Below are 27,867 nucleotides of genomic sequence, written 5' to 3'. Positions count from 1 at the left end.
CAGGTTGTGTTGCTCTGACGAGGTCAATGAAGGCAAAACCTACTCCTTCTCCACGAAATAGTATTTCTGTGAATACTTTGAGTGATAGAGGTTCTCCAGGTCAATTCAGATCCCAACATTCGTTGATTTTATATCAGCGAGAGTTATGCATGTGAATTAATTTCGTTTATTGATCAGATTACTAGAAATAGGAAGGATAAGGTTAGAACAACACGATACTCTCAATACTTTATTCAATTCTCAATCGATACAAATATAAATTCTTTCTGGAATGTATGTTCACAAAGATATCTCTCATTTCTGGATGCTATCGAGGAAAGCCTGGCTATCCTTGATGATTTTCTGAAGGCGCTCCTTGGTGGCGGATGTTTGATGTTCTTTCAACTTCTGCTGTGCATCGTGGATGTCGCATTTGTATCCAGTCAAGTTGTGGAATACTGTCACTTGACGATAGCCAGCAGCTAGGAGATAGTAGCCAGTTGCATCAAAGAAGACGCGGTTGATTTTTCCTATGGACAGAAGAATTGACGAATGTATGTACAAAAAAATTCAAACAATACATCTTTTGTGTTAGCAGATATGTTTTTATGAGAACACAAAAAGAGGATAACATTTTTATCGTATAAGAATGAGAATGGGAATAAATTGAAATCAATGTTTCACAACAGTTTGCAAAAAGCTTATCAATTTATCCAGAATTATGCCATTGGACTCTTAGTGATGTGAAAGATTCCTTTCATTACCCATACAAGTAAATGTCATTGTTAGTAGCAATGTTATTTTAATCTTAATTTTATAGAAAATGTTTTAGCATTTACCTTCGCATACATCTTCTATTTTTTGATCTAAGGTTCCATTGAAGGCCGAAAAGAATTGAAGAGTGTTGTTGACAGCGATAACAATTACACCATTTGGTGATAAGGCAACTAAGGCTTCTTCATCTTCTGGGTTACTATATTTACCAGATTTAATAAGGCGTGCATCTTGGCCTTTCCTAAACTCAACTGGAAAAAAGAATATTAGCTCGATTTAGTATGATATTGAAATGGAAAACAGGCATAATAATAATAATAGACTGGAAACTTTGGAAAATTCTTCTCAGGGTGCAACTTGAACCTTGAATGGAAACGCAGTCGAGAGTTATATCATTTCGAAGGTTCTCTTCATGAATATACCAACAAACCTTTGGTATCGAAGAGCCTCCAGGTACCATCCTTGGACACTGTTACCATTTGGGAGCTGTCGGCATTACAGCTCACATCATAAATACCAGAAGAGTGTCCAGACAATTCGAAGGCCCTCTTGACGTCCAGAAATTCGCCGTTCTTGCTAAAAATCACCTCCCACACCTTAGCATCCGGTGAAAAACCTAAGTGAAGGATCGAAAATGAATAAAAGATGACCACGAGATCAGATAAAGTTACCGGAAGCCAGAACGAACGTTCCGCATGGTGAGATTTTGGCGCAGAAGGTGGTCATTAGACATGTATCGACTTTGGCGATAATTTGGCCTTTGAGATCCCACAAGACGAGGTCGTTCTTGGTGGAGCAAGTCATTATGAATTTTCCGTTGCTGGAGATCGACATCCCTATCACTTCTTCTTCGTGAACCTGCAATAATAATTTTTTCGTGTTCGACAATGGCTCATAATGGGAATAAAACACGTATGTAGATATGGACACCAGTGGCGGCTCGTGAATATTTATCAGTGGACAGGAATTTTATGATAGCCGCCACTGACCAACCTTTCTTCACCATATTTACCTTAGGAAACGTGTGTGCAACAGTTGCATGACCCAAACTTCCATCCTTCTTCTTGTCCACCTTGTAGACTTCGATGTTGCCGTCTTGGTATCTATGAATGAGGAAGGCCTTGTTGTCTGGGCTCCATTTCACGAAGGTAGGATGGTCGAAATCTATGTTTATTCTGACAGATTTGTGTTCTTTCGCCTTGAGGTCTCTGGCATCCCACAGGAAAACTGTACGATCTGAAAGGAAATTAAGATATATGGAATTGGATGGCCACTGACTACTGAGCCATAAGAATTCAACATGGTGCTGGACATATTTGAAACCTTCAAGTGTTCGTCTTCATCTACGGTCTACGAGGATGTATTGATATCTAGTTAGCCTAGACCAGTTCCATGCATAAAAAAAATATTGCGTTACCATAGCAACGAACAATAACTCATTAGAAGTGCCAGTGTGAAACTTGAGGTCAAAAAAGTAAACCAGAGTTACGCAATAAATTAAAAGAATGAAGATGTCCACCGAAATTGTGAAAATCGAAAAATTGGAGTATCGAGCCATCGTCAAGTACCTGCATTTAAAAGGGTTAAGAAGTAAGCATATTTACGAAGAGATGCTTAATACCATTAGTGATCAATGTCCTTCGTATGCGACCGTGAAAAATTAGACTGCAAGCTTCAAAAGAGGTAAATTTTCCATTGAAGATGATGACCGATCGGGAAGGCCAGTTTTTGTGTCAGTCCCCGACAATATCGATTCAGTTCATGACATGATTTCATCAGACCGTCGAATTGGGATAAAACGGCTATCTGAAGCACTGAATATTTCATACGAACGCGTTCATCATATATTATAGTTCACGTCAATTTGGACATGAGAAAAATTGCTGCAAAATGGATCCCCAAATGTTCGAATGTTGTGCAAAAGCGTGCAAGGGTAGAAGCATAGCGTTCGATCTGTGCTCGATTTGAAAACGATGTAGACTTCTTAAACCGAATTGTTATTATGAATGAGACTTGGGTACATTTCTACAATCCAGAACCAAAGCAACAATCGATGGACTGGCGACACTCTGGTTCTCCAAGACCTAAGAAGTTTCGTGTCCAAAAATCTGCTGGAAAAGTTCTTGCTTCAGTTTTTTGGGATAACCATGGAGTAATCATGATTGATTTTTTTGGATTAGGGTAGAACAATAACCGGAGATTACTATTCGACATCACTGACCAATCTACGGGAAAGAAAAGACGCGGAAAGCTATCCAAAGGTGTTTTGTTTTTGCAGGACAACGCCACTGCACACAAATCTCATGTTGCCATGCAAAAAATTTGTGATTTAGTGTTTGAATTACTAGAACACCCCCCTTATTCACCAGATTTGGTTCCATCCGACTATCATCTCTTTCCTCAACTGAAAAAAGTTTAAAAGGTAGTAAATTTTCTTCCAACGAGGAAGTAATGAAAGCTTTGGAGGTCTGGTTAGCAGAGCAAGAAGAAACATTTTTTTTCGAAGGTCTAGAGACGTTGCAGGTTCGCTGTAATAAAATGTATCCAACTAAGAGGAGAATATGTTGAGTAATAAAATATTTTGACATTGAAATTCTGTTTAGTTCTATAGTAGGCTAAGAATTTTTCAATATATCCTCGTAGTCTAAGCTAAAATTTTACGGAATCGTCATCTTTGCGTCTCTTCTAGAAAAAATCATTTTAGAGCTTTTGATCGTCGTGCAACACTTTGAGAACAGCTGCTTTAAAGCAAGTTTTTTGAAGTCTCTTTACGAAGACGTTTAGATCCTTGACTGATGGATAGAAGAATCTACACGTCAAGAGCACGTACGTGTCCCTCACAAACCACACGTAATGCTGACCTCATTGTAATGACCTACAGTAATCCACCACGAATTTTTTCCCTATCTCGTAAAGAAATAAATAGCTAATTTGACGATCGAATAAACATCAATTCAACTGTGCATTGTTAATGATAGAGGCAATAACAATGGATCAGTACGTTCCCGCTGATTGCGTCGTCATATCTCTCGATACGCTTAATTTACGTGTTTTATACAATTACAGAATATTTTATGAGGTCGCTTTGTTTTGTCTTACGTGGCTCAATGATGAGAGGGTTCGTGGTCTCGTGCACATCAAATATGTATGGCCCAGAATTGTTCCTTCCGAGAAATTCGCTTTTGATCTCACTCGATAAAACCTAAACGACTTATATTTCGGCTGAATATTTCTACAATCAGAAAGATTGTGAATGAAGAGGATGACAAAGAATTTTCTTCTATTGGGAGACCCAAAAAAGTGGTGGCATTTGAGAATTTTATGTTTGAGTGAATTAATGCGAAAAGTTTACTACAATATTTTCGAAGAATGTCATCGTAGAATAAGTTCCCGAAAATTGATTTTTCTATTTTTCATTTGACTTGTCCTATACATTGTAAATGTCTTAAGGTACCAATAAATACCTAATTATTATTATTATATCAATGGATTCAGATGAACAGCCACAAATACGCGCCAGTTGTCCTGCTAATTGTTTATTCATGTGAAATTTTTGTTCAAAGGTGAAGTTCATCTTGACTTGAAACTTCCTTTAATTCCTTTTACTTACATTGATGCAAGATGATTTCTGTTGAAGAATTTAACATTCTTGTAATTATCTGTTAGTTCCTTCGGGAGATACCCATTCCCAACCACTGCATCATATGCAATTCATCTTCGGGTTAATATTTTTGAAATCTACAACTGATGTAACGTATTCAAACTTCAGCCAAAGAAGATAACGAACATTAACTCTCCTCAAGCTAGTGCATATTATGATATTATACTGATCTCTTGTATTTTCCATGCAAATAACTGGATTTGGTATGCCTTCAATCAGTTTGTATAAACTTCAATTATGTTCGTCACATATTTTCCGGGGAGATTCGACATTGTGATAAAATACGTCATAACAGAAACTTTCACGTAAAACGGGCAACATATCGTTGATTTAAAACCCAAAAATGTTTTGACAACCGTTATAACCTCACAACTTCATACTATACAGAGGGAAATGTGTCAAATTTCCATGGCCAACCGACAGCTAAAATAAAAGTGAATGGAGTATAGTTTCCGAGATCCCTTTACTGGACATCGAATTTGAGGCAACCTGTACAAAAAAGTAAAAAAAAAATCGACCTAATCGAGCAGTTTGAAACAAAATGGTAAATAAGTACCGAATATTTAAATTTTGTGCGTTACTTCTGAAGCAGTCTAGAGTATTAGTATTTGACTTCAACAGTCAAATTCCTTTTAAACACGAGTTTTCATCAAATCAACCGTTATGGTAGATAAGTGTTTATGGAAGAGTAATGGGAAATGTTCACCTCCAGACCAACATAGAAGTTCTTGAAATTAATGGCAGCCTGATGATTTTTACTTAATTAAGATTTAACACGATTCAGACCCATAAAGTTGTGCATGCGTTCCTGATTAGATCGACCTCTAGTCACTTCCCCGTTTCTTACGGTCAGCCTCTTGAGTTCGCATCTATTAAATGCACATTTACCTCCTACATAATGATCAATTAACGATACCGGACACTTCCTCAAAAAAGAGAAATTCACAATTAGAGAATAGCGCAAAAAAAAACGCACTGCGAAGGTTCCAACTTTAATCTGAAAATAATACAAGAAAAGTTACACCATTTCTGGAATTGTATAACGAACAGAAGCTCTACTTTCTCTTCTTGAAGCCGAGGTTGATGGCGTTGATATAAATGATCACCATTAGGTACGAGCAATGGCAGAGTAACAATTGAAACAAAAGGAGCGACCCCTTATTGACAAATCTCGCATTGTGAAATTAAAGAGATAAATGGTCGGTAGATGTATGTATACAAACGTGTCGCCTGATCGTTATGGAGAAGCTACGAAACTTCTTAAACGAATAAGGTATAATTGGTCGTTAAGTGGGTGTTGAATTCAGTAGCATCTTTCACAAGAATAGAAGCGAAATGTGCTATAGGCAATAACAGGTTATTTCAGTTGAACGCTCGCTAGTTCATTTTCAGATCAAACAAAATTTGCGAAAACTACAGCAGAATCAAATAAACTCATTCATATTTGAAGAGGGAAATAAAATGATGACCCCCATGGCAGCATAGCCCACTATAGGTCCTATATTATGTCCGCCAGAAAGCCTTCAAACAGATATCAGCCTGGAGAATGAAACTCTAGAACAGGTCGAGCAGTTCAAATACTTGGGAAGTTTCATAAATACTACTAACTTAGACACGGAAATACAAAACCGTATCATTTCGGCATCACGAGCATTCTATAAGCTAAAGGACAGAGTGTTTCAAAATCACGACCTCAATCTGAAGACCAAGACAGCCGTTTACAAAGCAGTGGTCCTCCCAACGCTTCTTTACGGAAGCGAAAGTTTGACGCCCTACAGGCGACATATTAAACAGCTTGAACAAACGCAACAACGTCATCTAAGACAGATAATGCACATCAGATGGTTCCACAAAGTTTCGAATGCAGAGAAGTCTTGCAACGCGCGAGTTGTACAACAATTGAGACTAGAGTAACGAGGGCCCGACTCAGATGGAGCGACCACAATCTGAGGATGCAAGACACAAGACACACCAAAATAGCTCTATATATAGGCTACCACTCAAGTTTCCAAGCAAATCCCTTGGAATCCAATTGAAATTCTAGGATTCTCTCCTCGCTAGGAAATGATCCTGGCAGACGAAGCACACTCATGAGATCATAAAGCGTCTGTTAATACTTTAATTTCCTACTATTGGATGAAAATGCTCCTTTTTTTATCTACTGAAGGACACTATTATTTACACCAAGTTTTTGCCGTAATTTCAGCGTAACAATGTTTGTTTACTACTCAATAACAACCAAACACGACTGGTCTTATCTTTTGAATGTCAAAATAATGCGTTTCATTATTCCAAAATTAAATCTTTCATTATGTAATAAAGGTTATCAATTAGAAAGTACGAATAAGAAAATTTCCTGCTCGATGTCAATATTGTGACTCGTTTGGTACATCAAACTGTAACATGTCTTTTCTGTTCTGAAAAGACATGTTATGATGATGATCTATCTCATTTTCTTTATATTATTTTGAAGATAGATTGAGTTGCACTGCATGCTTGATAATGTGAAACTCTGTTTTGATCTAAGCATATTGAAACCAGCACACGATCATCCAACTTCCTTGCTAACTTCCGTGAACAGTACGTGTATTCTGCATGGACCAAAACAGTAGGAAAATCCTTGAAGATGAAAGGTTTCGTTCTCCGTGATTTTTATTGCAATAAAACTGATTTGAAATGGTGAAACAAAATCTTCTTACACAATAATGCATGTGCTCTTTCATTCTTCTCATTCTGCTCCAGAATTTTCAAACAGTTTGACCCATGTAAACAATACCAAAATCGAATTTTTTAATGATTTCTTCTGCAGTTTATGTGCAGAGGATTTTATGTCCAGAGACTTTTTGTTCCTTCCTGATGAATATCTGATAAATGAACTGTTGTGTACGGTTTGTAGATTTGTTTGAAGAGTAAAAACAGAAAACTGTGTGCAGCTCATCCTTGTGTAGTGTAAATGAAGTTAAGTTCATAATACAGCAGTAGATTAACATTCAGGCTGACACTGATTCAATTTTTGCCTAAATGAGGGATTTTATCGAACCATAAATGAGTTCTGCAATTACTCACTTTCAAATGAAACCGTTCTAGACAAATATTTACAGTTCTGAAAGTCAGATTTGTATTTATCGAGCTCATTGAAAGTGATATTTAGGTTTTGAGACCGCACCGTGTAAAGGATTGACCATGAAATGGTCCGTGCAACATTGTTTACAAAAGTAATAAGCTGGATTTGTTTAAATCATCAAACAAGGATTTCACTGAATTTTGCATTCTAATGATTCAATGTGTTGAAAAGAAATGCTTTTTTAACGACGTCATTAATAGGTGCGAAATTAAACTAGTTTTTGAGTTCGAAATAGGTCTAACAAGTTTACAGGAAGGAGCTGAAAGCTTTCCCTTGTTATTGTTTTTGTCGATGTCAACTCGACAGAATAATGAAAGGAATAGGTTTTTGGGACTTCATTATGTACTTGACACCAATCAAATTTCGAATGTGATGCCATTACATTAAGCTAATTAACTCTTTTCTTGTTCAGGGCTATTATACAGACTAAAGACCGGGTTATATATACTAAGTTTCATAGAAAATAGAACACACAGTGTCAATTTATTATAACACATGCCTTTCTATAAAAAAAATAAGGATTTGGACTTGAAACCCTTGCCGAACACCATGAATGCCCAACCAGAACCTGGATCTAAAGACAACGCTATTCTATTCCCAGCTCAAAGATCTCTGCACCAAGTCAGTCGATCACTTTGATGCCTTGGAGAGAGGAAGTACAGAGTACAGACTGAGGACTGTATGAAGAAAGTTCAAAACTTCTGATCCAAACCGTCCTTCTAGCACATATCTTTCACCGTATTTACACTTCTGTCATTCTGTCATACATGCTTCTTTGCATACTTGTGTTTCTTTACTAATAAGTAAAGATCATTTATAGACTATCATAGTCTATAAACCCTCTGTAGATATGGTTAAAAAACTATCATCAATTATCCCCACTTACGTCCAGTTGAAAGGAAGTTCGTTAAAATTTAATGCTCCATTATTTCAAATAATCAAATACCCAATTTCAGTTTCTAGTAACAAATACCTAATACAGTTGTAACTGCTGCTAAATCATTGTGAATTTACGTACTCTCGATAATAACAGGTCAATTTTAAAACCCAAAAAAACGATAACTATTTTATTGCCATTTAATGCTGCATATTTTGAGAGTGTTGATGAATATTTTATGCATATTTCCAGCTTTTTATACTGCATATAATCCGGTCTCTAGGTCTAGCAATACACGAAGTGAATGTCAAATACGTTTAGCAATCAGTGGAAATGTTCCAATGCACCTGAATGCTTTCTCTCATTTTAATAATAATACTCCCATTATCGAACGGAGCAAATTTCTTCCTATCCATAGGTTCACCTCCATAATCTTCATGAATCATCTCGTGAGAGGAACGTATAGTGTTCGTAGGATGTAAATCTTGAGAGATGATTCATGGAAATTGAAGAGGTAAACCTGAAATAGAGTTTATTTCTGGTTCTATTTTAGGGTAGGTATATCATTATGATTTTTATTTGAACTTTACCCTATTCATTCATAGGAATCCAAGGAGGTCGTCAATGGTGTTGATAAAACCCACAACATCCTTGGAAGTCTTTGGCCGTTAGCTCGTGAGTATCCAGGATTGGTTTCCCCATATTAATGGTTCTTAGGCCAGCAAGTTCTTGACACTTGCATACCATGTGTTCAGCTGTTTCTTCTTCTGATCCACAGAGCCTACAAATCTCATCTGCTGACTTTCCCATACAGTACAAATGATATTTGTGCTGATACTGCCCTGGCAGCAGTCCCACCATCACCTGAAGCTCAGCTCGTGACAGCTTTAGCAGTATTCTGGTGTAGGTCGGTGAAATCATCACCAATTTCATTGACTGAGTAAGTCCAGGGGTGTTTCTCCAGAGGGTTATTCAGTTGTTCAACTACCATTGTTGGATAGCTGCCTCATATTGGTCTTTTACAAGCCCACAGTAAGGTTCAGCAGGTGTTAACCTTGATGCCCTTTTTGCAAGTTATCAGCTTTCTCATTTCCTTCAACACCACAATGCCCTGGTACCCATAGTAGAGTCACTTTGTTGTCTCTGGCCAATTGCTTTATGATATTATGAAACTCCCATGTCAGCATGGCATGGCAGTGTGATTCCAGGGACCTGCCTGGCTTTCCTTGGTGATATATACTGCGCAAAAAAATTAATGCACATTCTGAAAATCTCAATTTTAATGGAAGTTAACTCTACATTGACTTTATAACCTATTTTTTATGTTCTCTCGGGAAGGTTTTGAACGAAACAAGACACATTAAGTGGAGGAAAAATTCAGGATTTCACCGAATCTTATGTGAAAGAAGAGAAATGAACAATTTTCAAAATACTGAAATGCTGATAAGTGATTTAATACTTGTTATTTCCACCCCTTGCGTTAATTACAGCTCGGCAACGACGGTTCATACTCAAAATGAGTGATCTTAAAATGTTCTGATCTAATCCTTTCCAGATTTCTCCGAGTTGGAGTCCTAAGTCATTAAGAGTAGCTGGATGATTTTCTGAACTTCTCAGCCTATTGAGGTTGTCCCAAACCTGCTCAATCGGATTGAGATCTGGACTTCTTGCTGGCCATTCCATTCGAGAGACTTCAACCTCTTCAAGGTACTCCTGAACGATGCGCGCACGATGGAGTCTGGCATTATCGTCCATAAAAATGAAATTTTCACCAATGTATGGGGCAAATGGCACTACATGCTCTTCAAGACTGTTCCTTATATACTTATCAGCATTCATAGCTCCATTATCAACGACCACTAGGTCTGTGCGGGCAGTCAAAGATATTCCACCCCATACCATAATTGATCCTCCCCCGAAACTAGTAGTATTCTTGAAATTGCACTGAGCGTATCTTTCATGTGGACGTCTGTATACAAGGGAACGTCGATCACAATGGCAGAGGCACAATCTAGACTCACCTGTGAAGAGAACTCTTTCCCAATCGGCCTCTTCCCAATGGATATGCTCTCTCGCAAAATCCAAACGCGCCTTTCGATGGGCTGGGGTAAGAGCTGGGCCTCTTGCCGCGACACGAGGCCTTAAATCATATTCTCTGAGGCGATTTCTTATTGTCTGAGTGCTAATTTGCACCTCATGAGTTTGCTCAAGCTGAATTTGAAGGAGGCGAGCGGTTGCAAACCGTTGTCTCAACGAAGAAACTCTCAAGTAACGTTCTTGAATGGCAGTTGTTACCCGTGGTCTACCCTGTCCTGGTCTTCGGACATTCATACCTGTCTCTCTGAATCGCTGCAACATTCTGGACACACTTGTATGGGAAACTCCAAACCTTTCTGCAATTCTTGTGTATGTCCACCCTTCTTCTCGCAAAACTACCGCTTGGGCACATTCCTCTTCGATCGAGTGTAGAAAATCAAACGAAAGAAAAACTATTGATCACTAGAATTGATCGAGAACAACTGATTTTAGAATGGAGCCAATAGATTCAAAATCTGATAATATCATCTTTTTCTATTCCTGCTGGGAAAAAACATCTGTATTGAAGAAAACCGTTGAAAGTGTATAACATATGCATGCATAATTCTGATAAAAATCATTATCATTGAGAACACCTTCAGTTATAGAATAAATTTGAGATATCCATACTGTGCGTTAATTTTTTTGCGCAGTGTAGATTTGCGCCCCGTTTAGGTTCATTTCAAGACACTCCTGAGCGCATACGTAAACATCCAGTTTCTCGGTCTGTAAAATAGAGGGTTCTCTTCCCAGGGCTTTAGAGACACTCAGTTTAGGTCCATATTTCGATGCATCAGTAATGTGGATAACTTTTTGGCCAGACGATTTACGAAACTTATTGCACTAGGATGGTCAGCTATGACTGTTTCAAAGGGTGTTTCGAAATCTAAGATGATTGACATAACATCCGATGGTTTTGCCAAGAGGTTTGAATCATATCATAGTGCAGCACTCCCAGATTCATAAGGGGATTTTCTGTTTAATTCAGGAAATCAGGTGGTTGCTTTCATATATCCTGAAACCTCTAATTCATAAAGAATCTAGTCATATAATTCCGGAGATATTACTCGAACGCTCTAAAATCTTCGCTATAGAAATAGAAAAACAGGAGATGCTCTGAGGAATTCATCAAACACCATAATCAGTTTAATTCTACACTGATTCTTAGCCATGTGCCATGTACCAATGCTCGTAGTACCCAATTTGATCTGCATCTCAGCATACCTAACTGTATCCTTCGAAATTTCGTTTGAAAGCGAATGCAACGTCCGATTCACCACATCCAACCGTTATATTACAAACGTTAATGATGATCTACTCTGGGGCAACGTCCTGACGATTCCGAGAGTGGAATTTAACGAAAAGTGACTGAATTTTCTACAAGTACGTCTAACGGTACAGATCCTGAGTCAACGCGGTTATTACCATTTCACAAGAATAGACGGTTGGAGGTTATTGGACACTTTAATGGGCACTTATAGCTCGGTTTGTTCCCGGTTCGTGGATTTTGTTGAATGGTGAGATTAATATAGGTTCCCAAGTGGACGAAAAAAGTGGCTGGATGGTCAGCAACCCCTAAATTACATGGATATTTCCATAACGCGAGAAGTCGCTGACCTGAACTCGACTTCAAGCACACTCAAGTCAATTTTAAACTATTCAAATTTCGAAGATTGTTGTTCCTATCTTCTATCTACTCCATAGGTTAATTTTGTGAAAAAAAGTATGACCTCAGGCGAGAAATGAACATTATTATCCACAAAAGTTTCAACCCTTACCACCAATTTTTCAAGTATGAGGAACCTAAATGTTTGCTCACTTATCGAACTCATTCTTTTGCACATTTCTTCACCAGATTGTTGAGGTAACCTTGATCAATTTCTCTCTAGAGTTGCGAGTTGTTCAAAAATTTAAACTGAAAAAGTTACCTAAAGAGGAGGAAAATCCATATAAGTGAGTAAACATTTGATTCTGAACATTTGGTGGACAAGAATCGACAACTGTTCAAAAGCCAACAAAATCTTTTGTGGATCAGTATATTAATTCATACATACTCAACATTATGTTGAGATTCTAATCTTATATAGGTGAGACATTTTCTTCTGAAGGATTTCTGCTTGATAATGATGATGAAGAATCGTTATCTAGCAGGTTCGAAACAAAGGATTACTTGGAATTGGAAAACGTGGAGACCACTCCAAAAATGTGTATATCACGATGTGTATATCCAGCCGATGTGTTTGATTAAAATCTAGTACTATACAGGAGTTGACAAAGACCCACTTTATTATTGGGAAATTAGAGCATCTCATCATAACACGTGAGGAGTTCCTCCTTAGATAAGTTTTGTTTTGATTCGAAAAATTCACTACGTTGTGAATATATGGAATAGATAATTTTATCACTTATAATCGAGTCCAATTGATTGTACCCGAATCGACCACAAACACCGCAATAACATGAAGACCGATTTTTATTTAACTGCCCTTTTCAAGAATAAATTTCTTATACAGGGTGTGTCTTTGTCTCGTACAGATATTTAAATTGTAGATTCTTGAGGTCAAAAAAAACACTTTTTGCCTTTACCATTTTTCCCTGATCGGCTCGGTTTAAAAGATACAGGCTGTTGAAAAACCATTAAAAAATGTTATTTTTAGTTCTATCTCACAAACGGTTTCATCGAATGAAATGAATTTCAGGATGTGGTTTTTCATTCATTTGATGAATCTTTTTCGAACACAACATATCACCAACGTTTTCCAGTTTTCTCATTATGACCATTACGTACCATAAAAATACTAAAAATTCAAAGAACCCAACTCTTGGAACCAAGTTGGGCCCTGTCTAATGAATATTTGAACGTTTTGTAAAATAAAAGTATTCTCCATATTTTCTCGTATATAATGCGTCGTTTTCGAGTAATTTGATGTTAAAGAATGAAAAATATCTGTAAATTCGAAAAATTGGGTAATTTGGCTGGATACAGCTCTGTTCAAAAGTTTCACAAATATGTAGAGTCACAGATTTGGCTGATTATTCGAGAGGTAATTTTGTTTTATCAGGGGTGGCTCATTATGAAAACTTAAAATGGCTATATCTTTTTATCAGGACCGAATCAGAAAAAATGGTATAGGAAAAAAGTATTCCTTATGACCTCAAGAACCTACTGTTGAAATATTTGTACGAGTCAAAGACTCACCCTGTATATCTAATGCTTAAATATATCTGGATGGAGAATAAAAAGAAATTAGACCATTAGACCCTGATATATTCATCGACATTGGATGAAATAGGATATTATGTGATAGTGTCTGTGACGTCGTTTATGATACGTTGGATATATTGATTGCGTGGCTCTTGTAACAACACAACCCATTTCTTTCAATAAATATTATTTTCGATTTCCGAACGTGGAAAACATGTCTATACACTGTCAAAACACGGTTGTTTATCCGGTGAAAACCACGATTTTCTTTGTTTGCATCGATTTATCTACTTGACGCTATGGTCACGATATCCAAACAGAACACGTCATAAAGTTTTATAATATATGCGTTGATATTGGGCAAGGTCGAAGAACATCACATAACAAAAATGTTTCGGCACAGATTTTCAGATTCTAGCTACCATTAAAACGAATAGGAGTGGGTCAAAGATTGAATAATGGATCCTCATCCCATTTATCTACGACCTGCGATCAGAAAAATTCATCGTCAAGAAGGCTATGTAATTTTGAATGTTGTTGAAAGAGATTCATAAAACTACGGTCCTGAATTTTATTTTATCGAACATATTCGAGTCATATACCAACTTATATTAATGGGTTTACAAGACAAAATAATTTACTCTATAAATAAAAACCAACACTAACGAATTCACATCATTACAACCATAACGGTACAGTTATTAACAATTCGGCATCAACTTGTTTTAGGAACAATTGAATAATAGTGGATGAAAATGAACATTTCATTGTGATATTAACTGAAGCGAATTAATTGTTTTCAGTCCTATTAATTATGAATCACACATCGTATGATATTAGTCAATTAATAAAGAGAGATATTATTGAATGAGGAGGCAGAGTGACCAATTGAAAATAAACTAGCAGGTGTAACTCCAGAAAAAATGCCAAAATGGCCTTTGAAATAAGCTATTCATTTTGGGACTAAAATTCTTTTATAAAAACGAAAGAATATTAGGATATCCAACAGAAGAAAAAAGTTCTGTGTTGAATTATTGACTTTGTTTAAGGTCATATACGAAAAATTCCAGTGTCTTTCGGACCACCTGAAGAGTGATCCTAAAAACTCAATAAGTCTTGAAAACTCTTCGGGAATTCAATTTGAAAAAATCGTACATTTATCTCGAACGGTTTTCGAGATATGATCTATCTCATAACCATGAAATTTTAGGAAACATTGGTACATATATTTCGCCAAAATTTGAATAATTCTCCCTGTCCAAATTTTTGAAAGTTATCGACCGATCGAGTACTGTTGAGTCACCCTGTATATACTCGTTAGTAACTTTATTTCATTCTGTTTCCTGTTCCAATCAAATTTTTTTGGACCAAGTCGCAAAAAAGTCATTAATAAGCTGACAAAAAGCAAGAAAAAACCATGATACCTAATTTTTTTCACCTGAAACAATAGCATGAACTCCATCACACAGAACCGAGTTCATTTGATCAAAAATCATGTGATCAATTCGATATAAATTGTAATTCATGAGAGAATTCAGTGAATCCATTCAATCAATATAAATTTTAATCTAATTATAACATTATTTATTTCTTACTACTACCATTTCGGCATCAGCTTTCGGACAATAGTAGAACACGTTGTTATCTTATTATTAATGCAAATCTATTCGGAATCTCCAATCAACTTCTCACTACCTACTTCAATACGTCGAAAAAATCAAGGTTTTTTCAAGATACGTCACCTAAAATGTTTACAATTCACATGACTTTAAACCTGACTTTATTACGACAAAATACACAATGACGCACTGGAATTATGTTACTTTAACAAGATTTTCTGGAATCTGGGGTTTCGAATTAAAGTTCCCGAAAATCGAGTATGGGAAAATTCTATTTCTTCATAGACGTTCATTACTCATCCATTATGAGTGGATTGCTGACTGAAATTTAACTTCCTTTATGCTAGAAATATTATATATGGTGTGTTTTAGTTAAATAAGAACAAAAAAGGCGAGTAGCATCCTATCGAACAAAGAATATTTATTAGTTTTTTGTATTGCGAGAAATAATGAGGAGTTCTTATGTATTCAACATTGAACTTGTGGAGCTGGCGTAGAATTAATTTCTGGAACATTCCGTAAGAAATCTTCAACCAGACTTCTCACCTTCTACCTCGAGAGGACCAAAAACTAGAAGCCTTCACTTTTCTCGCCAAATCAAACGTTGATATTCATACGACTCGAAATCATCATATATAGTTTTCGCACTTTCTACAGTTGATTGTTCGCCATTTCCAAACAGGCTCCAATGTCACTGGTCCAGTGGTCACGATGTGGTAACACCTTCAAGAAAACAGTGAAAGTAGAAAGTTGCTCCTTGTCGACGACAAAATACATGCTGCGTGCTCGACAACATGTATAATCATTTTATTTTTAGGCGCTCTCAAAACTGCGTTTAATATTACTTCATTCGAGAATGCCCTATGGGGGTGACAGTTTCTGCATTTACTAGGACCACACAGAGTAATAATGACGATGATAGTCTTGAGATTTGTGGTGAGTTTAGGCAGAGTTACTAAGAACTAATACCTAAGAAAGGGACCTATCTCATGGGCAAACACTAGGAAAGTGATGATGATGACTTATGCACCCTATATACTTCAGGAGTTTTAAACACCATGCATGGCTTGACAAAAGAATAAATTATCTTTTGCTTTTCTGAAGTCAGATGAGCTTAAGTGAGATTTTCTATGTCTATTGTCAAGATGGAGTGATAAATACTAGATGGAATGAGAAGAACACGAATAAATTGGACACTCCAATAACTTGCAGGACATGCCATCACCAACAGAAGACTGTTGTCTGTCCATACTGTCCATGCTCCATCAGAGTAGAGACATAATTCTCTAATTCAATCTTAGAGAAGTTCAAGGTATCGACAAAGAACCAGTGCTGCCCTAGGTACCTCCAGAGGTTGAAGCAGTTGTTGAGAATGTTGTGAGTTGTGTTGCTCTGACGAAGTCAAATAAGACCGAAACCATGAACAGTATCTATTCTTCCTTGATGAAATGTTGTGAACAATCTAGGATAAGTGAATATACAAGAAATGTGAGACATATATGAATCGAACAAAGCAAATAAGAAAACAATATTTCGCAATATTATCTAAATTCCTTTTACACATATTCATCAATAAAATGCCTTCAAAGGTAATATTAATCGAAAACTCTTGTATTCAATGAGTGGTATTTAATAACCATTTCGAATGGGATCATGAAGACAAAGGAAAATTGAAAATTCTGAGTGCTCAACGAACATTTTCTACTGGGAGGTAGTTATAGCATGTGAAAATTCGTGAAAATATTGACGTTTCAATATAATTCGGTTGATTATCTTATAAAAAAAGCCTGTGAATATTCTCAACCGACTATATAACGATAGAAACCGAATTTCTAAAGAACATGAATATAAATCATGCGAAATATTTCACGAATAACTTAAAAATTGACATTTAAGCAAATTCAGTTCTGTTGAAATCGATCTTGTATCACTGCTTTCACTGAACGTGTCGTTTTCGAATATCCGAAACCAACACTTGAAAATTTTCACCCTGCGTAGCTCATGAAACATAAATAATAAAACTTTGTTCGATTATACCAGTGGGTATTTCAATACAACCAATTTTTCTGCTTCAATGACCGAGGAAGTTGCTTCAAACTAATATCTATGATCGAAGCATTTCAAACGTGTGTAGCAACTTTTTTCCACCCAAAACAATTGATCTTGAAATCATAATTGTTAATTAAATTTCCTTTGATCTTGTTGATAATTACTGTGATAAGAAACTTAAGTGAAACAACTGCAACGTCCACAAGAAAAAAACTCAGTCTTGATTAAAGTTTTCATCTGATTTCAGCCAAAATACCGAAGGGAATGGTCAAGTAAAGATGATGTTTTTGAAATGGGATTTTTTTCAACCCTTTCTATTCAGGATATGTTGTCTTTCTTCCTGCTAGGAGTTTATGTGACTCATTTATGTTCAAAGAAGTGACCTGTGGTTGATGTTATTGATGCTTATCATTAAATTTCATGTATATGGAGCTAGCAGCTACTGAAAGACGAAACTGCCAATCAAAATGCTGCTGTTGACAGTGATACAGTGCGAGACTTTTTTCTGGAATCAGTACGAGTGATCTTAAACGTTGTGTGTTTCAGCAGCAGTAGCGGAACAAAATGAGTTATTATTGCATAACTTTGGGCAATACAAGAACTGAATGGATTATATCTATTTCGATAATGTAGGAGTCATCACGTTCATAAACCTTGTCATTATTCCTAATTAATAGGATGGCTGGTAGGTGAATTAAATATACGAGGATGTACCAGTCTGTTTCATACACCTATATGGCCACTTATATAATCGTAATAATGGTGCTAATAACTGATGAAGGTGGAATAAGTTAAGTCAAGAGGAAGAAGAGACTCTCTCAAGGAACAAAGAAAATGAGACTGCAGATGATCATACAACAAAACAGACAGGAAGGGTTTCAGGTTTTCATAAATCAATAGAGCTTTTGAAGCACGACATGATTTGTGAAGGGAAACATATCGAAAATACAAGAACATCAATTGAATGAAATAATATTCCTTCCCCGAATCTTTCAAACGTTGGAAAGACATGCACACATGAAAATTAGAGTACAAAAACCATTTTGAATGAGTGGAATACTAACAACTATTGATACTCGATGAAAACCTTCCTTGTGTATCATAATACAATATTATAGTCGATACTAAGCGAATATACCATCTTACTCTGCAAATTTCCTTATGGAAGAGGCCATAAAAATAGAAGGATCCAACAAAAAACATCAGAAGAATTTCGTAGACTTCGATGAAAACATTATAAAAGTGGGAGGTTGATTGCCCACTAAAAAGAAGCCATGAGAATGTTGAAACGCTAAAGAAGCAACTCTTTGTCTTCAGAGAGTGATGATTACCATCTGACTCATGTCCAACTTTTGGTGTTGTTGTCGAATGAAGAAATAAGGAGCAATAAAAAAGAAATTCGGTCAATGTGCATGAACACCATGCTAGCAGAATGACGTCAACTCAACGTTTAAAGGAGACAATATAATTGAGATAAAGCGATTCGACATGTCAATGTCAACCGAAAAAAATTCAATGACAAGACGCCAAGTGGTTCATTGTCTTCTGAGGCTTACCAGCCCTTCTGAAAAAGGAATAATGATGACTTACTCCACCTACTGAATTAATTATTACTATTATGTTCAAACAACAATTATTTATCACGACATTAAAAAAACATTTTAAATAGGATAGTCACGAGTTTATTCTACAGGTTGGCGAAATGAAAGATGACTGCTCGATAAGAAAAATGAGGCGAATATATCCACGTCATTCATCAACTAAAACTGCGAAAATTAATAGGCTCTTGATGCCATTCCACGCAGAATGTAATGCTCAACCACTTCGATATAGATCACCTTTATCATAAATAGGTAATTTAGGAAGATATTTTCACAAAACTTGTGTTAAAACGAATATTTCTCATCATTCTGAAAAATTGGTCAAATTGAGAACCTGTATAACGGAAACCGTTAGTCCGAAATGCATGCATCTGGTCTTATTCGACGCAAAATTTAATATTGTACAACATTCATTTCGAACATTTTTTCGAAATTTTCAGTCCTACACGAGATATGATCGAAAAACCGCGAAAACTCCACTTGGGGGTACATTTTAGCCCCCCCCTACTTATGCGCAACTCCGCTGAGTGTGAAAACCTAATGTTTTCATATAGGGACAAATCTGAAGCCATTCCAGCAATAAACTCATTGGTCGCAATTTTTTCATAATTGGTCGTGCCTACGCTACTGGCCTATTTTCCAAAGGAAAACCGGCAAATCCTTTCATTCGGACTTGGGCAATCTACACGAAAATAAAACGTTTCCTAACTCCGATTACTCAACGAAATTAGAATTAGTCAATGGTCCACATATTATGGCAGTAGTAGTGCCGAAAATAATCAAATTTGACATTTAAAACGCCGGTCTATTTCGGTTTTGAAAGAAGACCGATGCGATGTCATTAAAAGTGTAGATTTCGCTGATGCAACCGATCTAATAATGCCCGATCGAACTTGCATTGTTCCGCTGATAAATGACTAAGATTTCGAGAATAAATGATTAGTCATTTTCGCAATTTGATACCAGCCGTCCGGTTAAGTTCAAGATCAGGGTAATGAACTGGAGTGCTGAGTAATTGGAAACATTGTTGAAACCTCATTCTTTCGATATACGAATGGAGCAACCTCGTTTTTCCACAAAAACACTACCTACGAGCCTTTGTAGCTACTGGTTTTGAATAAATGAGGCGTTGCTATTTGATTAAACAGCTAGATACATCTTAGCTTGAGTTAAAATCTTCTCTTTCAATTTTATCGTGAAATATATCCATTTTATCCATGGTTCAATACGTTGGAATTAATTACTTGATGCTAAAATGGATTGTACTTCAAAATTCATAAAATAAGTCACTGAACCATTCATAGACTGAGTATAAATCTCAATATCTCAGATAACGTGTGTTGGAAAAAATTCGTCGTCAACCAGGCTATGGAATTTTGAAGGATATTCTATGTCAACTTCATTCGAAAATTAAAAATATGTGAACAACTGAATAAAATTATTGATCTTCAGCGTTCGTTTCAAGATATACAAGAAAATTATCTAGTATATTCTAACGCACTCATAACATAACATAAAAGTTTTTTAATTTCCACATTCCTCGGTCAAGTACGTAGATGGTTATGAGCATTTTCAATTCTATTTCTCAATATACGTCGTGGCTTCCCCATTTTTACAACTGGAATTCAGCCATATATCCTCATCCCTTCAGTAATATCTTGATTCCTACGTACTTCCAACGAGGCATTTCAACAAAAAAATTCAATATTGAATCAGCAATCGCAACTGGAATGACGTCATGCTTGCGTCATCGATGTAAATGAAAATTTCTTCGAATAAAGACGTGTGTCACATATCCCAAGTTGACTGAGCGCAGAGTAAGCCAACAGTTCCTTTCGATATTTTATCTGTGCAGTTCCGAATCAAACACCTAAGAATTGAGAAATGTTACACCATTCGAATCTGACCAAGCTCTTTACAATAACTATATAGGATGTTTTTCCATGACTAATCGTCTAACAATTCTCTCTCCATATGTACAGGTTGGGAGATGGTAGTAAAAAATAAGACGACCTGAACTGAACTGCCAAGTTGTTCGAATTCATAACCAGTGCGGTCACCCATCCAGTTAATGAACTTAACTGTCGTCTACAAGTACAAAATAAATGAATCCTTAAGGGCGTGACCCCTTTTTTCTTAGGGCATTCTAAGTAAACTATGTCCTAACCTGTTAATTGTATTAAAGTCTACAAAAAATAGTTTTTCAGCTAAACTTCGACTTATGCAATAAGCTCTCCTCTTTTCTCATCCAAAGAGACATTTTCCAGGTGGAAAACGCTTTTTAACATCCCTTGGGTTGAAGTGATGGCAGTATCCTATATGTTTGCTTTGGAATTAATCTAACTATGGTTTTCTACCAACAGTAATGGTGACTATCAACTATTCAGATGACTCCTGAAGTTTTTGACAAGAGTCTTGATTGAAAAAAGCCACAAATTGTTCATATTCAGAGTTGTTATGCTAGCTACGTAGTTCCCTCATTTCTAAACCACGCAAACTTCAATCCTTTGGCTCAGCTTGATTATAAACTTGCACAAAAATGCCTTCGATGAGGTACCAAACTTCACTCTCCCCCAAACTGCAGAAATCAAGTCACTGTAAATATTTGAAGCGTAATGAGAGTCATGAAAAAAATTCCTAATGACGTGTGATACATTCTATCGAACAGGGTTATCATGCTATCGACACTATCTCATCAACAAGAGTCAATGAGGAAGAGCAGCATGATTTGAAATTCATCAAACTGTTATCACTGAAATCCTCGAATTTTATTGAGGGTAACCAGAAACCAGACGTACTATGACCTCTGGCTATTAGGTTTCGCGATGATTCGATTTACATAATATCTGAAAACACAAAATGTTGGTAGAATTCAAGGTTCCCACGTGCTTGAATGAATGAAAATAGAAATTTTATATTACTCAAACTGAAACAGGATGGTTTTAAGTGACTTAAACCTGTACCAGCCAAATCACACTGGTTCTGCCAAAACAAATTTCAAATATCTGACACAGTTTACGAGAAGATAATTTTTTTTTTTGCTTTTTCATTTTTTATTTTCAAGTTCACTTTGAAGGGTATAATTCTCTATTGAACCATAAACTGTTTGGTTTTCTAGAATCTACAAAACAACTTCTATGCACTTCATATTCTAGGGCAGTAATAGAACACCCTGATTTTTAGACAGAGGAGCAAAAGGTTATTTTAGGGGGGTTTAACTTTTAGCTCTTTTTTACCCAAAAAATCGAGATTTTTTAAATCGAGTTTATGTGCTTGGATGGAAGCCTTGGCAATGCTGATTATATAACCGGAAATCCCATTTCGATCAGACGAATATAACAGGAGATATCGCAGATTGAAATTTGCAATTTTTGAAAAATGCCATTTCCAAAATGAAAATCTAAACGAAGGGAGATAGACTTCCGAAATAGCTTCCAATAGATTCAGCGTGTTCGAAAACCTATATTTTCATTCCAAAAATCTGGCCCTGTTCAGGAGAAAATAATTTTTTTTGTTTTTCCACTTTTCATTTTCGAGTTGACTTCGAAGAGCTCTCTGGAGTGCAATTCTCTATTGAATCATCAACTGCTTGGTTTTCTAGAATCTTCAAAACAACTACAATGCACTCCATATTCTAGGACAGTAATAGAATCATCAAAAATCTAATGAGGATATACTGGGCGAATCTTTTGATGTTTTCCATTAATTTCTAATGGCAGCATTAGCGTGTTCGTGTTGAATATAATCCGTAATATGGGAAAATTACTTTTTCATTTTAACAATTCATTCTTCAGCCGAAATTATGGTCCGTTTTCAGAGAATCTCAATGTCGGAATACACACAAAATATGTCCTCATAAATTACGAGAAATATTTGATGCACGAATAACTATTGTCATCAATTCCTCGAAAAGCGCCTAACACTTTTCAGAAATATCCATAACTCAAAATAAAAATTATGCAGACAGATATATGATTCCCATTAACTCCAACAAAGGATGCACCCAACCCCAGAGAATTGCCAAAAACAGGTAGGTACAAATTGATTTTGTACCAAATGACCACTCAGTCAGTTTTATGAAATGGCCAGTAAAGTAATTCAAAATGCATTAAAATACATTGCTAAGCACTAGAAGCTATCCGTTATTGATCGTAATACCGAACTTATCTTATTGTTAAACCGGCAGGTAGCTTCTGAGTAATTTAGGACTTTACTAAATGCCGCGTCATCTCCCGTACCATACCAATTCGAAGTTAATTCTTCCTGGGAGGACTAGAGGATGTCCCAATATAGAATGAATATTATAAATTTCCCAGAATATTCTTGCGGTACAATGGAATACATCCATTGATAAAACGTTAGTTCTATTTCGTGGAGAATGATTCATAATTCCATATTTAGTGCTGCTTTGCATCGCTGGAAAGGAGTCAGAAAATATCTTTATAGAATTTAGTAAATCCCTGATTCTCCGAATGCATATTTATGAGGATGTTTTTTCCAATACGGTGTTATACATACATTCATTAGGAATTCTCGAATTAATTTCACGGGGAAATTCCTCACAGAGGCAAAAATGAAGGTTGAATATATGAATTTTCGTAAAAAGTCATTGAATTTTTCTGAAAAATGGATTTAAGGTACAGTGTGTTAAAACGTCACAGTATTTTTCGAGGGCTATCCAAATGTTGACCATTTTACACATTTTTAATGACTATTTAACAACAATCTCAATTCGAGAGAACGCATGGTGAAATAAAATATTCCCGATGCGTACAAGGAAATTGAAAAGTTTTCGTTGCCAGAATTTAAAATTGGATGGGTAAATAAACATAGGAAGCGGAAAAAGTGACACAAAATTTTCAATCAATCACGTTCTGTTGACGTATCAGTAAACATTATTTTCATCAGATGATCCTTGGATTGATTATTACCATTCAATAGATATGCTGACATCTATAAGAATCGTGGAAATTAAAGATAGAAATTATCATTTTAAACTGAACTTTTGAAGAAACTAATCAGAATTTTTTAATCGTTCATTTCTACCTATATCCAGTAGACTAAAGCCTTTAAGTTGGGGCTTCTGTAGACTAGACTATTATTAAAAACTTTTCTCTATTTCCTTTCTATTTCACAGCTTGTCCATTTAGAGTAGTCAACCGACCAGTCAAAAGTCAATTAAAATTCACTTTTGTCGTATCAAAAAATAACAGTATTGCCACATATGGAGTGAGTCTAAGGCGAGGGCAAACATATACGAAACTGCAATCTTACATTGGCGAAAACAACCAAATCAGGACGGTACCTTGGTTACTTAACAAGATACCACGCTGTATTTCTCAACAACTTTCTCCTTAAAGTTTTGGTACGCCTACAAGTTATCTCGACCGGCGATATTTGAATAGACACCGTTTCCTTTCGGCTTTTGGAAAGCTGAAATGAAAGTGTTTCGATGTTGAATGCAGTTTCATCCGCTAGCTCTGATCGTAATCCTAAAAGTGACCAGATTTTTTGGGCCTTTTTCATAAGAAGGGAATCAAGTCAACAAGATTATGTTGAAATTCGAGACAGTAGATCGTTTAATTTCATTCTGAATTGTGGAGAATCATTCTAAAACCAAAACAATACAAGGAAATAAAACAAAAATATTGGGAAAAATTTCTATATTATAAAATTTGTTTGTATATTCACAACACAGCCATTGTAAAAATTCATGATTGATCTAAGAACATAGCCAGTAAACATACAAATAAAACGTGATGAATCGAAAATATTACAATAAAATTACAAAATGGAAGTCTTACAAGATAAAATAATTAAAATTACGCACCATCGTTGAAACGAATATAAAATTTCAGCGTGGTATTAAAAATGACATAATTGTTAATGTAACAATTTCGGAACTACAGCTACCTAAAAATTTCATTTGAAAACGAACATACTCGAAGGTATGTTGGTCCCATTCAAGAAGGAACTTTTTGTACTTATTTACAAAATAATTTCATACAAATTTAAGTAAAGGGCCTGACAACCGAACAACAAAATTTCGTGGTAACTAAAATGTTTTGATATCAAGTCAAATGCATTTTTAGGATATGAGCATATAAAAAATAGAAAAAGATTTTTCCTTCACACAACCTACAACGATTACACCTAAACACGGTGCTGAGATCAAGTAATGTTTTCATATGCAATCCTAGGAAATCGACAATTGAGAAATTGTAACAAGAAATATCAAACGGTTGAAATTTATCACGAATTTTTATCACAATATTTTTCAAAATACATTTCAAGTCTGAAATGAGATTCGTCAGTTTTGATATAAAAAAAACTACTTAACTGTAGGATACGCTGGGATGAATGCAAGATGTAGCTAATAAATAAGAAGCTGAATGAAAGGGTGTATACGTGATTATTCTGAATTGAAATGGTCAAGAACATGAATTCTTCTGGATTAAATTGAAGTACTTCTGACCATGATGTGTTTTCACTTTGAAAAAGATGAGTTCTAAACAGCTCAGAGCGTCTTCGTAAGGACTGTGCCCAAGCTCTGATGTTTGTATCTGTTTTTGCAAATACATCGACATCAAATGTTTCAATGAATACCTGAAGGGGTAACCTCGTTCATGGGGGAATATCAGTGAAGTGTCCACGACATTGGAATGCAATAGTTTGAGAACGCGCAGGTCATTGTCTAATCCATGTCCTATCAAGATTGTATCTTCTGTCACCAATTCTAAAATATCACTTTGCACTTTCGAGAAAGTCTTAGAATTTGGTCCGTTCACGTCACTTTCAGTAACCCCCGAATACCTTGTGTTGTAGTCGACTACTTCATTGTCAGGTTTCACAAAATGATCGTACACTATAGCTCCATTGTACGCTAGAATGGTCACTTTGCACAGCTCAAGTCCTTTAACCGTATAACACATTTCACAATCGAGGGCGTAAACCTTCCGTTTCTTCTCCTTCTTAGAATGTTTTGTGTTCACAAATCCTTCTAAAGGTTCATTTATCCCGGCTACTGTCCCGTTCCACACATGTAGTTTCGACGAGGTGCACCCAACAGAATCACAAGGCTTTTTACAACAGGTAAAAAAGGAGTGTATTACTTTTCCCCAGTGGTAGCGACAGCGTTCCTTAGTCAGGTATTCATGGTCTGTTATGAAAAATCCAGTACTGCATCTCACGCAGGTCCTCTCAACACCCGCAGAACCTCTAGAGATGGGTAATGAATGCAAGCTCGATTTTCCCAATTCATTATCTTCGCAGCTATCTGAGCTGTTGGAATTCTGATCGGAATCTGTGTAAGACATGCATTTCTTCCTTTCGTAAATTCTACGAGGTTTTGCAAAGCACTGTCTCAAGATTCGAACCTGGTTTTTCGCCTTATTCAACTCAGGGTATCCATTGGTGAACAGTTGGTCCGGCATCAATGTGAAATCAATCAGGAGGGTATACAGCTGATCTTCAGTCAATCCAAATGCAGGCAGGACAGACCTGAGTTCCTTAGTGCAGTTGTTATTGGTATCGTTAGATTTTACAGCCTTCTTCTGTTCATTCAGCTTGTTGGAGACCATTTTACGTCTATTCCTGGTCTGCCTTCTGGATGCCTTACGTTTTTTTTCTCCTGTTGAGTTTGAGAGGATATTTGCTTTATTACTGTCGCTTGAACTGCAAAAACTTCCACCACTGTCTTCAGTTGATGTTGAACCTGGATCGTCTGTACACAGAAATAAAAAATCACTAATTATCACCACTCACTACAATACATCCGATTCCACTTCGAAACTACCAATAAATGCGATTACCAAAAAATAATCGAAGAAAAAGAATGGTTTGCTTAAAGAACTAACTGCAAGAATGGATTTTGTTGAAATCTAATTGAAATTTTATTGATAATAAGAAAAATTACACTTACCATCACTGCAAGTGGCTAAGAATTTTCCATTTGAAGATAAATCGGCGTCTGTTACGTTGCCTGCATGACCCTTGAAAGACGATGCATAAGAAGAATGGCAAATCTTTTTATTTGACGGTTTCTGTTTTGGTTTTGGCTGGTGGGGTGGATTTTTAGGAATTTTCACTTCGGGTTTTTTCTCTGGAAAATTACAGATCAGAATTAAAAACACATCGAATTAACAGTCAATCAAAAAAAGGGAATTTATTTAAGACTTTTTAAATTAGGATGAATTACAGCTTGGTTCAGTGAAATAGTTATACGATACAAGAATAATATTATTTTTTAAATTAACCTCAAAGCACGTGTTGACAGGAATGCTTCGAAAAAGATACTTTTTGAGAAGAAGAACCTTTCATTGAACCAACAAATGTTGAAGCGTTACTGATAAAAGTATAGCATTCAAATTTTAATGAACAAACAAAAATAATAACAGCAGACTTACTTGATGTTTTCTCAACCACTTTTACGGTCTTCGATGACAAAACGAAATAGCACAGTATCGAAATAAAAACACCCACGAACAAACCGATCAGAACAGAAGGGTTCAAAAGAGTTTCCACGATACCCTCCATTTCAATTTGACAAGAAAAAAAATTTCGAACAAACCAACCCGATGCCGCGCGAACTGCTCACACCAATAATGCACCTGCACCAAATCAAACTGTAGTCGATGATTCAAAGCGCAGCTTTCTGCTCAAATGGCCAACTTCACGTCGTACCCGTTGAAAATGCGCCAAATTTGAACGTCCGTTTTCGCAATTTTAATTCGTCTCTTGAATTTCACGTTGTTAATCGATTTATTATTGGAGAGAAGCACGATGTGATTGGAACCCATTCGTTCACTGTAATGAGAGCGAAGATAGGAAATGTCCGGTAAACTTGTTCGGAACAAATTCAGAAACAAACTGACTGTCCGTAGCGTTACTCGAGTGTATAATA

The 27,867-nt window shown here is 36.2% G+C and overlaps 1 protein-coding gene across 2 annotated transcripts; it reads right to left on the bottom strand.

The window, feature by feature from the left end:
• Nucleotides 1-216: 216 nt before the first annotated feature.
• On the bottom strand, nt 217-27,867 carry LOC123316903 (transducin beta-like protein 2). Of its 2 annotated transcripts, XM_044903179.1 has the most exons (7): nt 27,371-27,850; nt 26,887-27,066; nt 1,766-1,989; nt 1,425-1,611; nt 1,184-1,369; nt 819-1,004; nt 217-509 (listed from the first exon to the last, which is right to left on the bottom strand). In XM_044903179.1, exons 1-7 carry the CDS (start codon nt 27,498-27,500, stop codon nt 295-297), a joined length of 1,308 nt encoding a protein of 435 aa, XP_044759114.1. In that variant the 5' UTR covers nt 27,501-27,850; the 3' UTR covers nt 217-294. The 2 variants fall into 2 exon arrangements, with proteins under 2 accessions (XP_044759114.1, XP_044759113.1); XM_044903178.1 differs by lacking the exons at nt 217-509; nt 819-1,004; nt 1,184-1,369; nt 1,425-1,611; nt 1,766-1,989 and adding an exon at nt 24,614-26,688 and having other exon boundaries at nt 27,371-27,867.

Source organism: Coccinella septempunctata, chromosome 7 (genome assembly GCF_907165205.1).
Source record: "Coccinella septempunctata chromosome 7, icCocSept1.1, whole genome shotgun sequence".
Classification (NCBI taxonomy): Eukaryota; Metazoa; Arthropoda; class Insecta; order Coleoptera; family Coccinellidae; genus Coccinella; species Coccinella septempunctata.
This window is presented reverse-complemented; position numbering and strand designations above follow the sequence as displayed.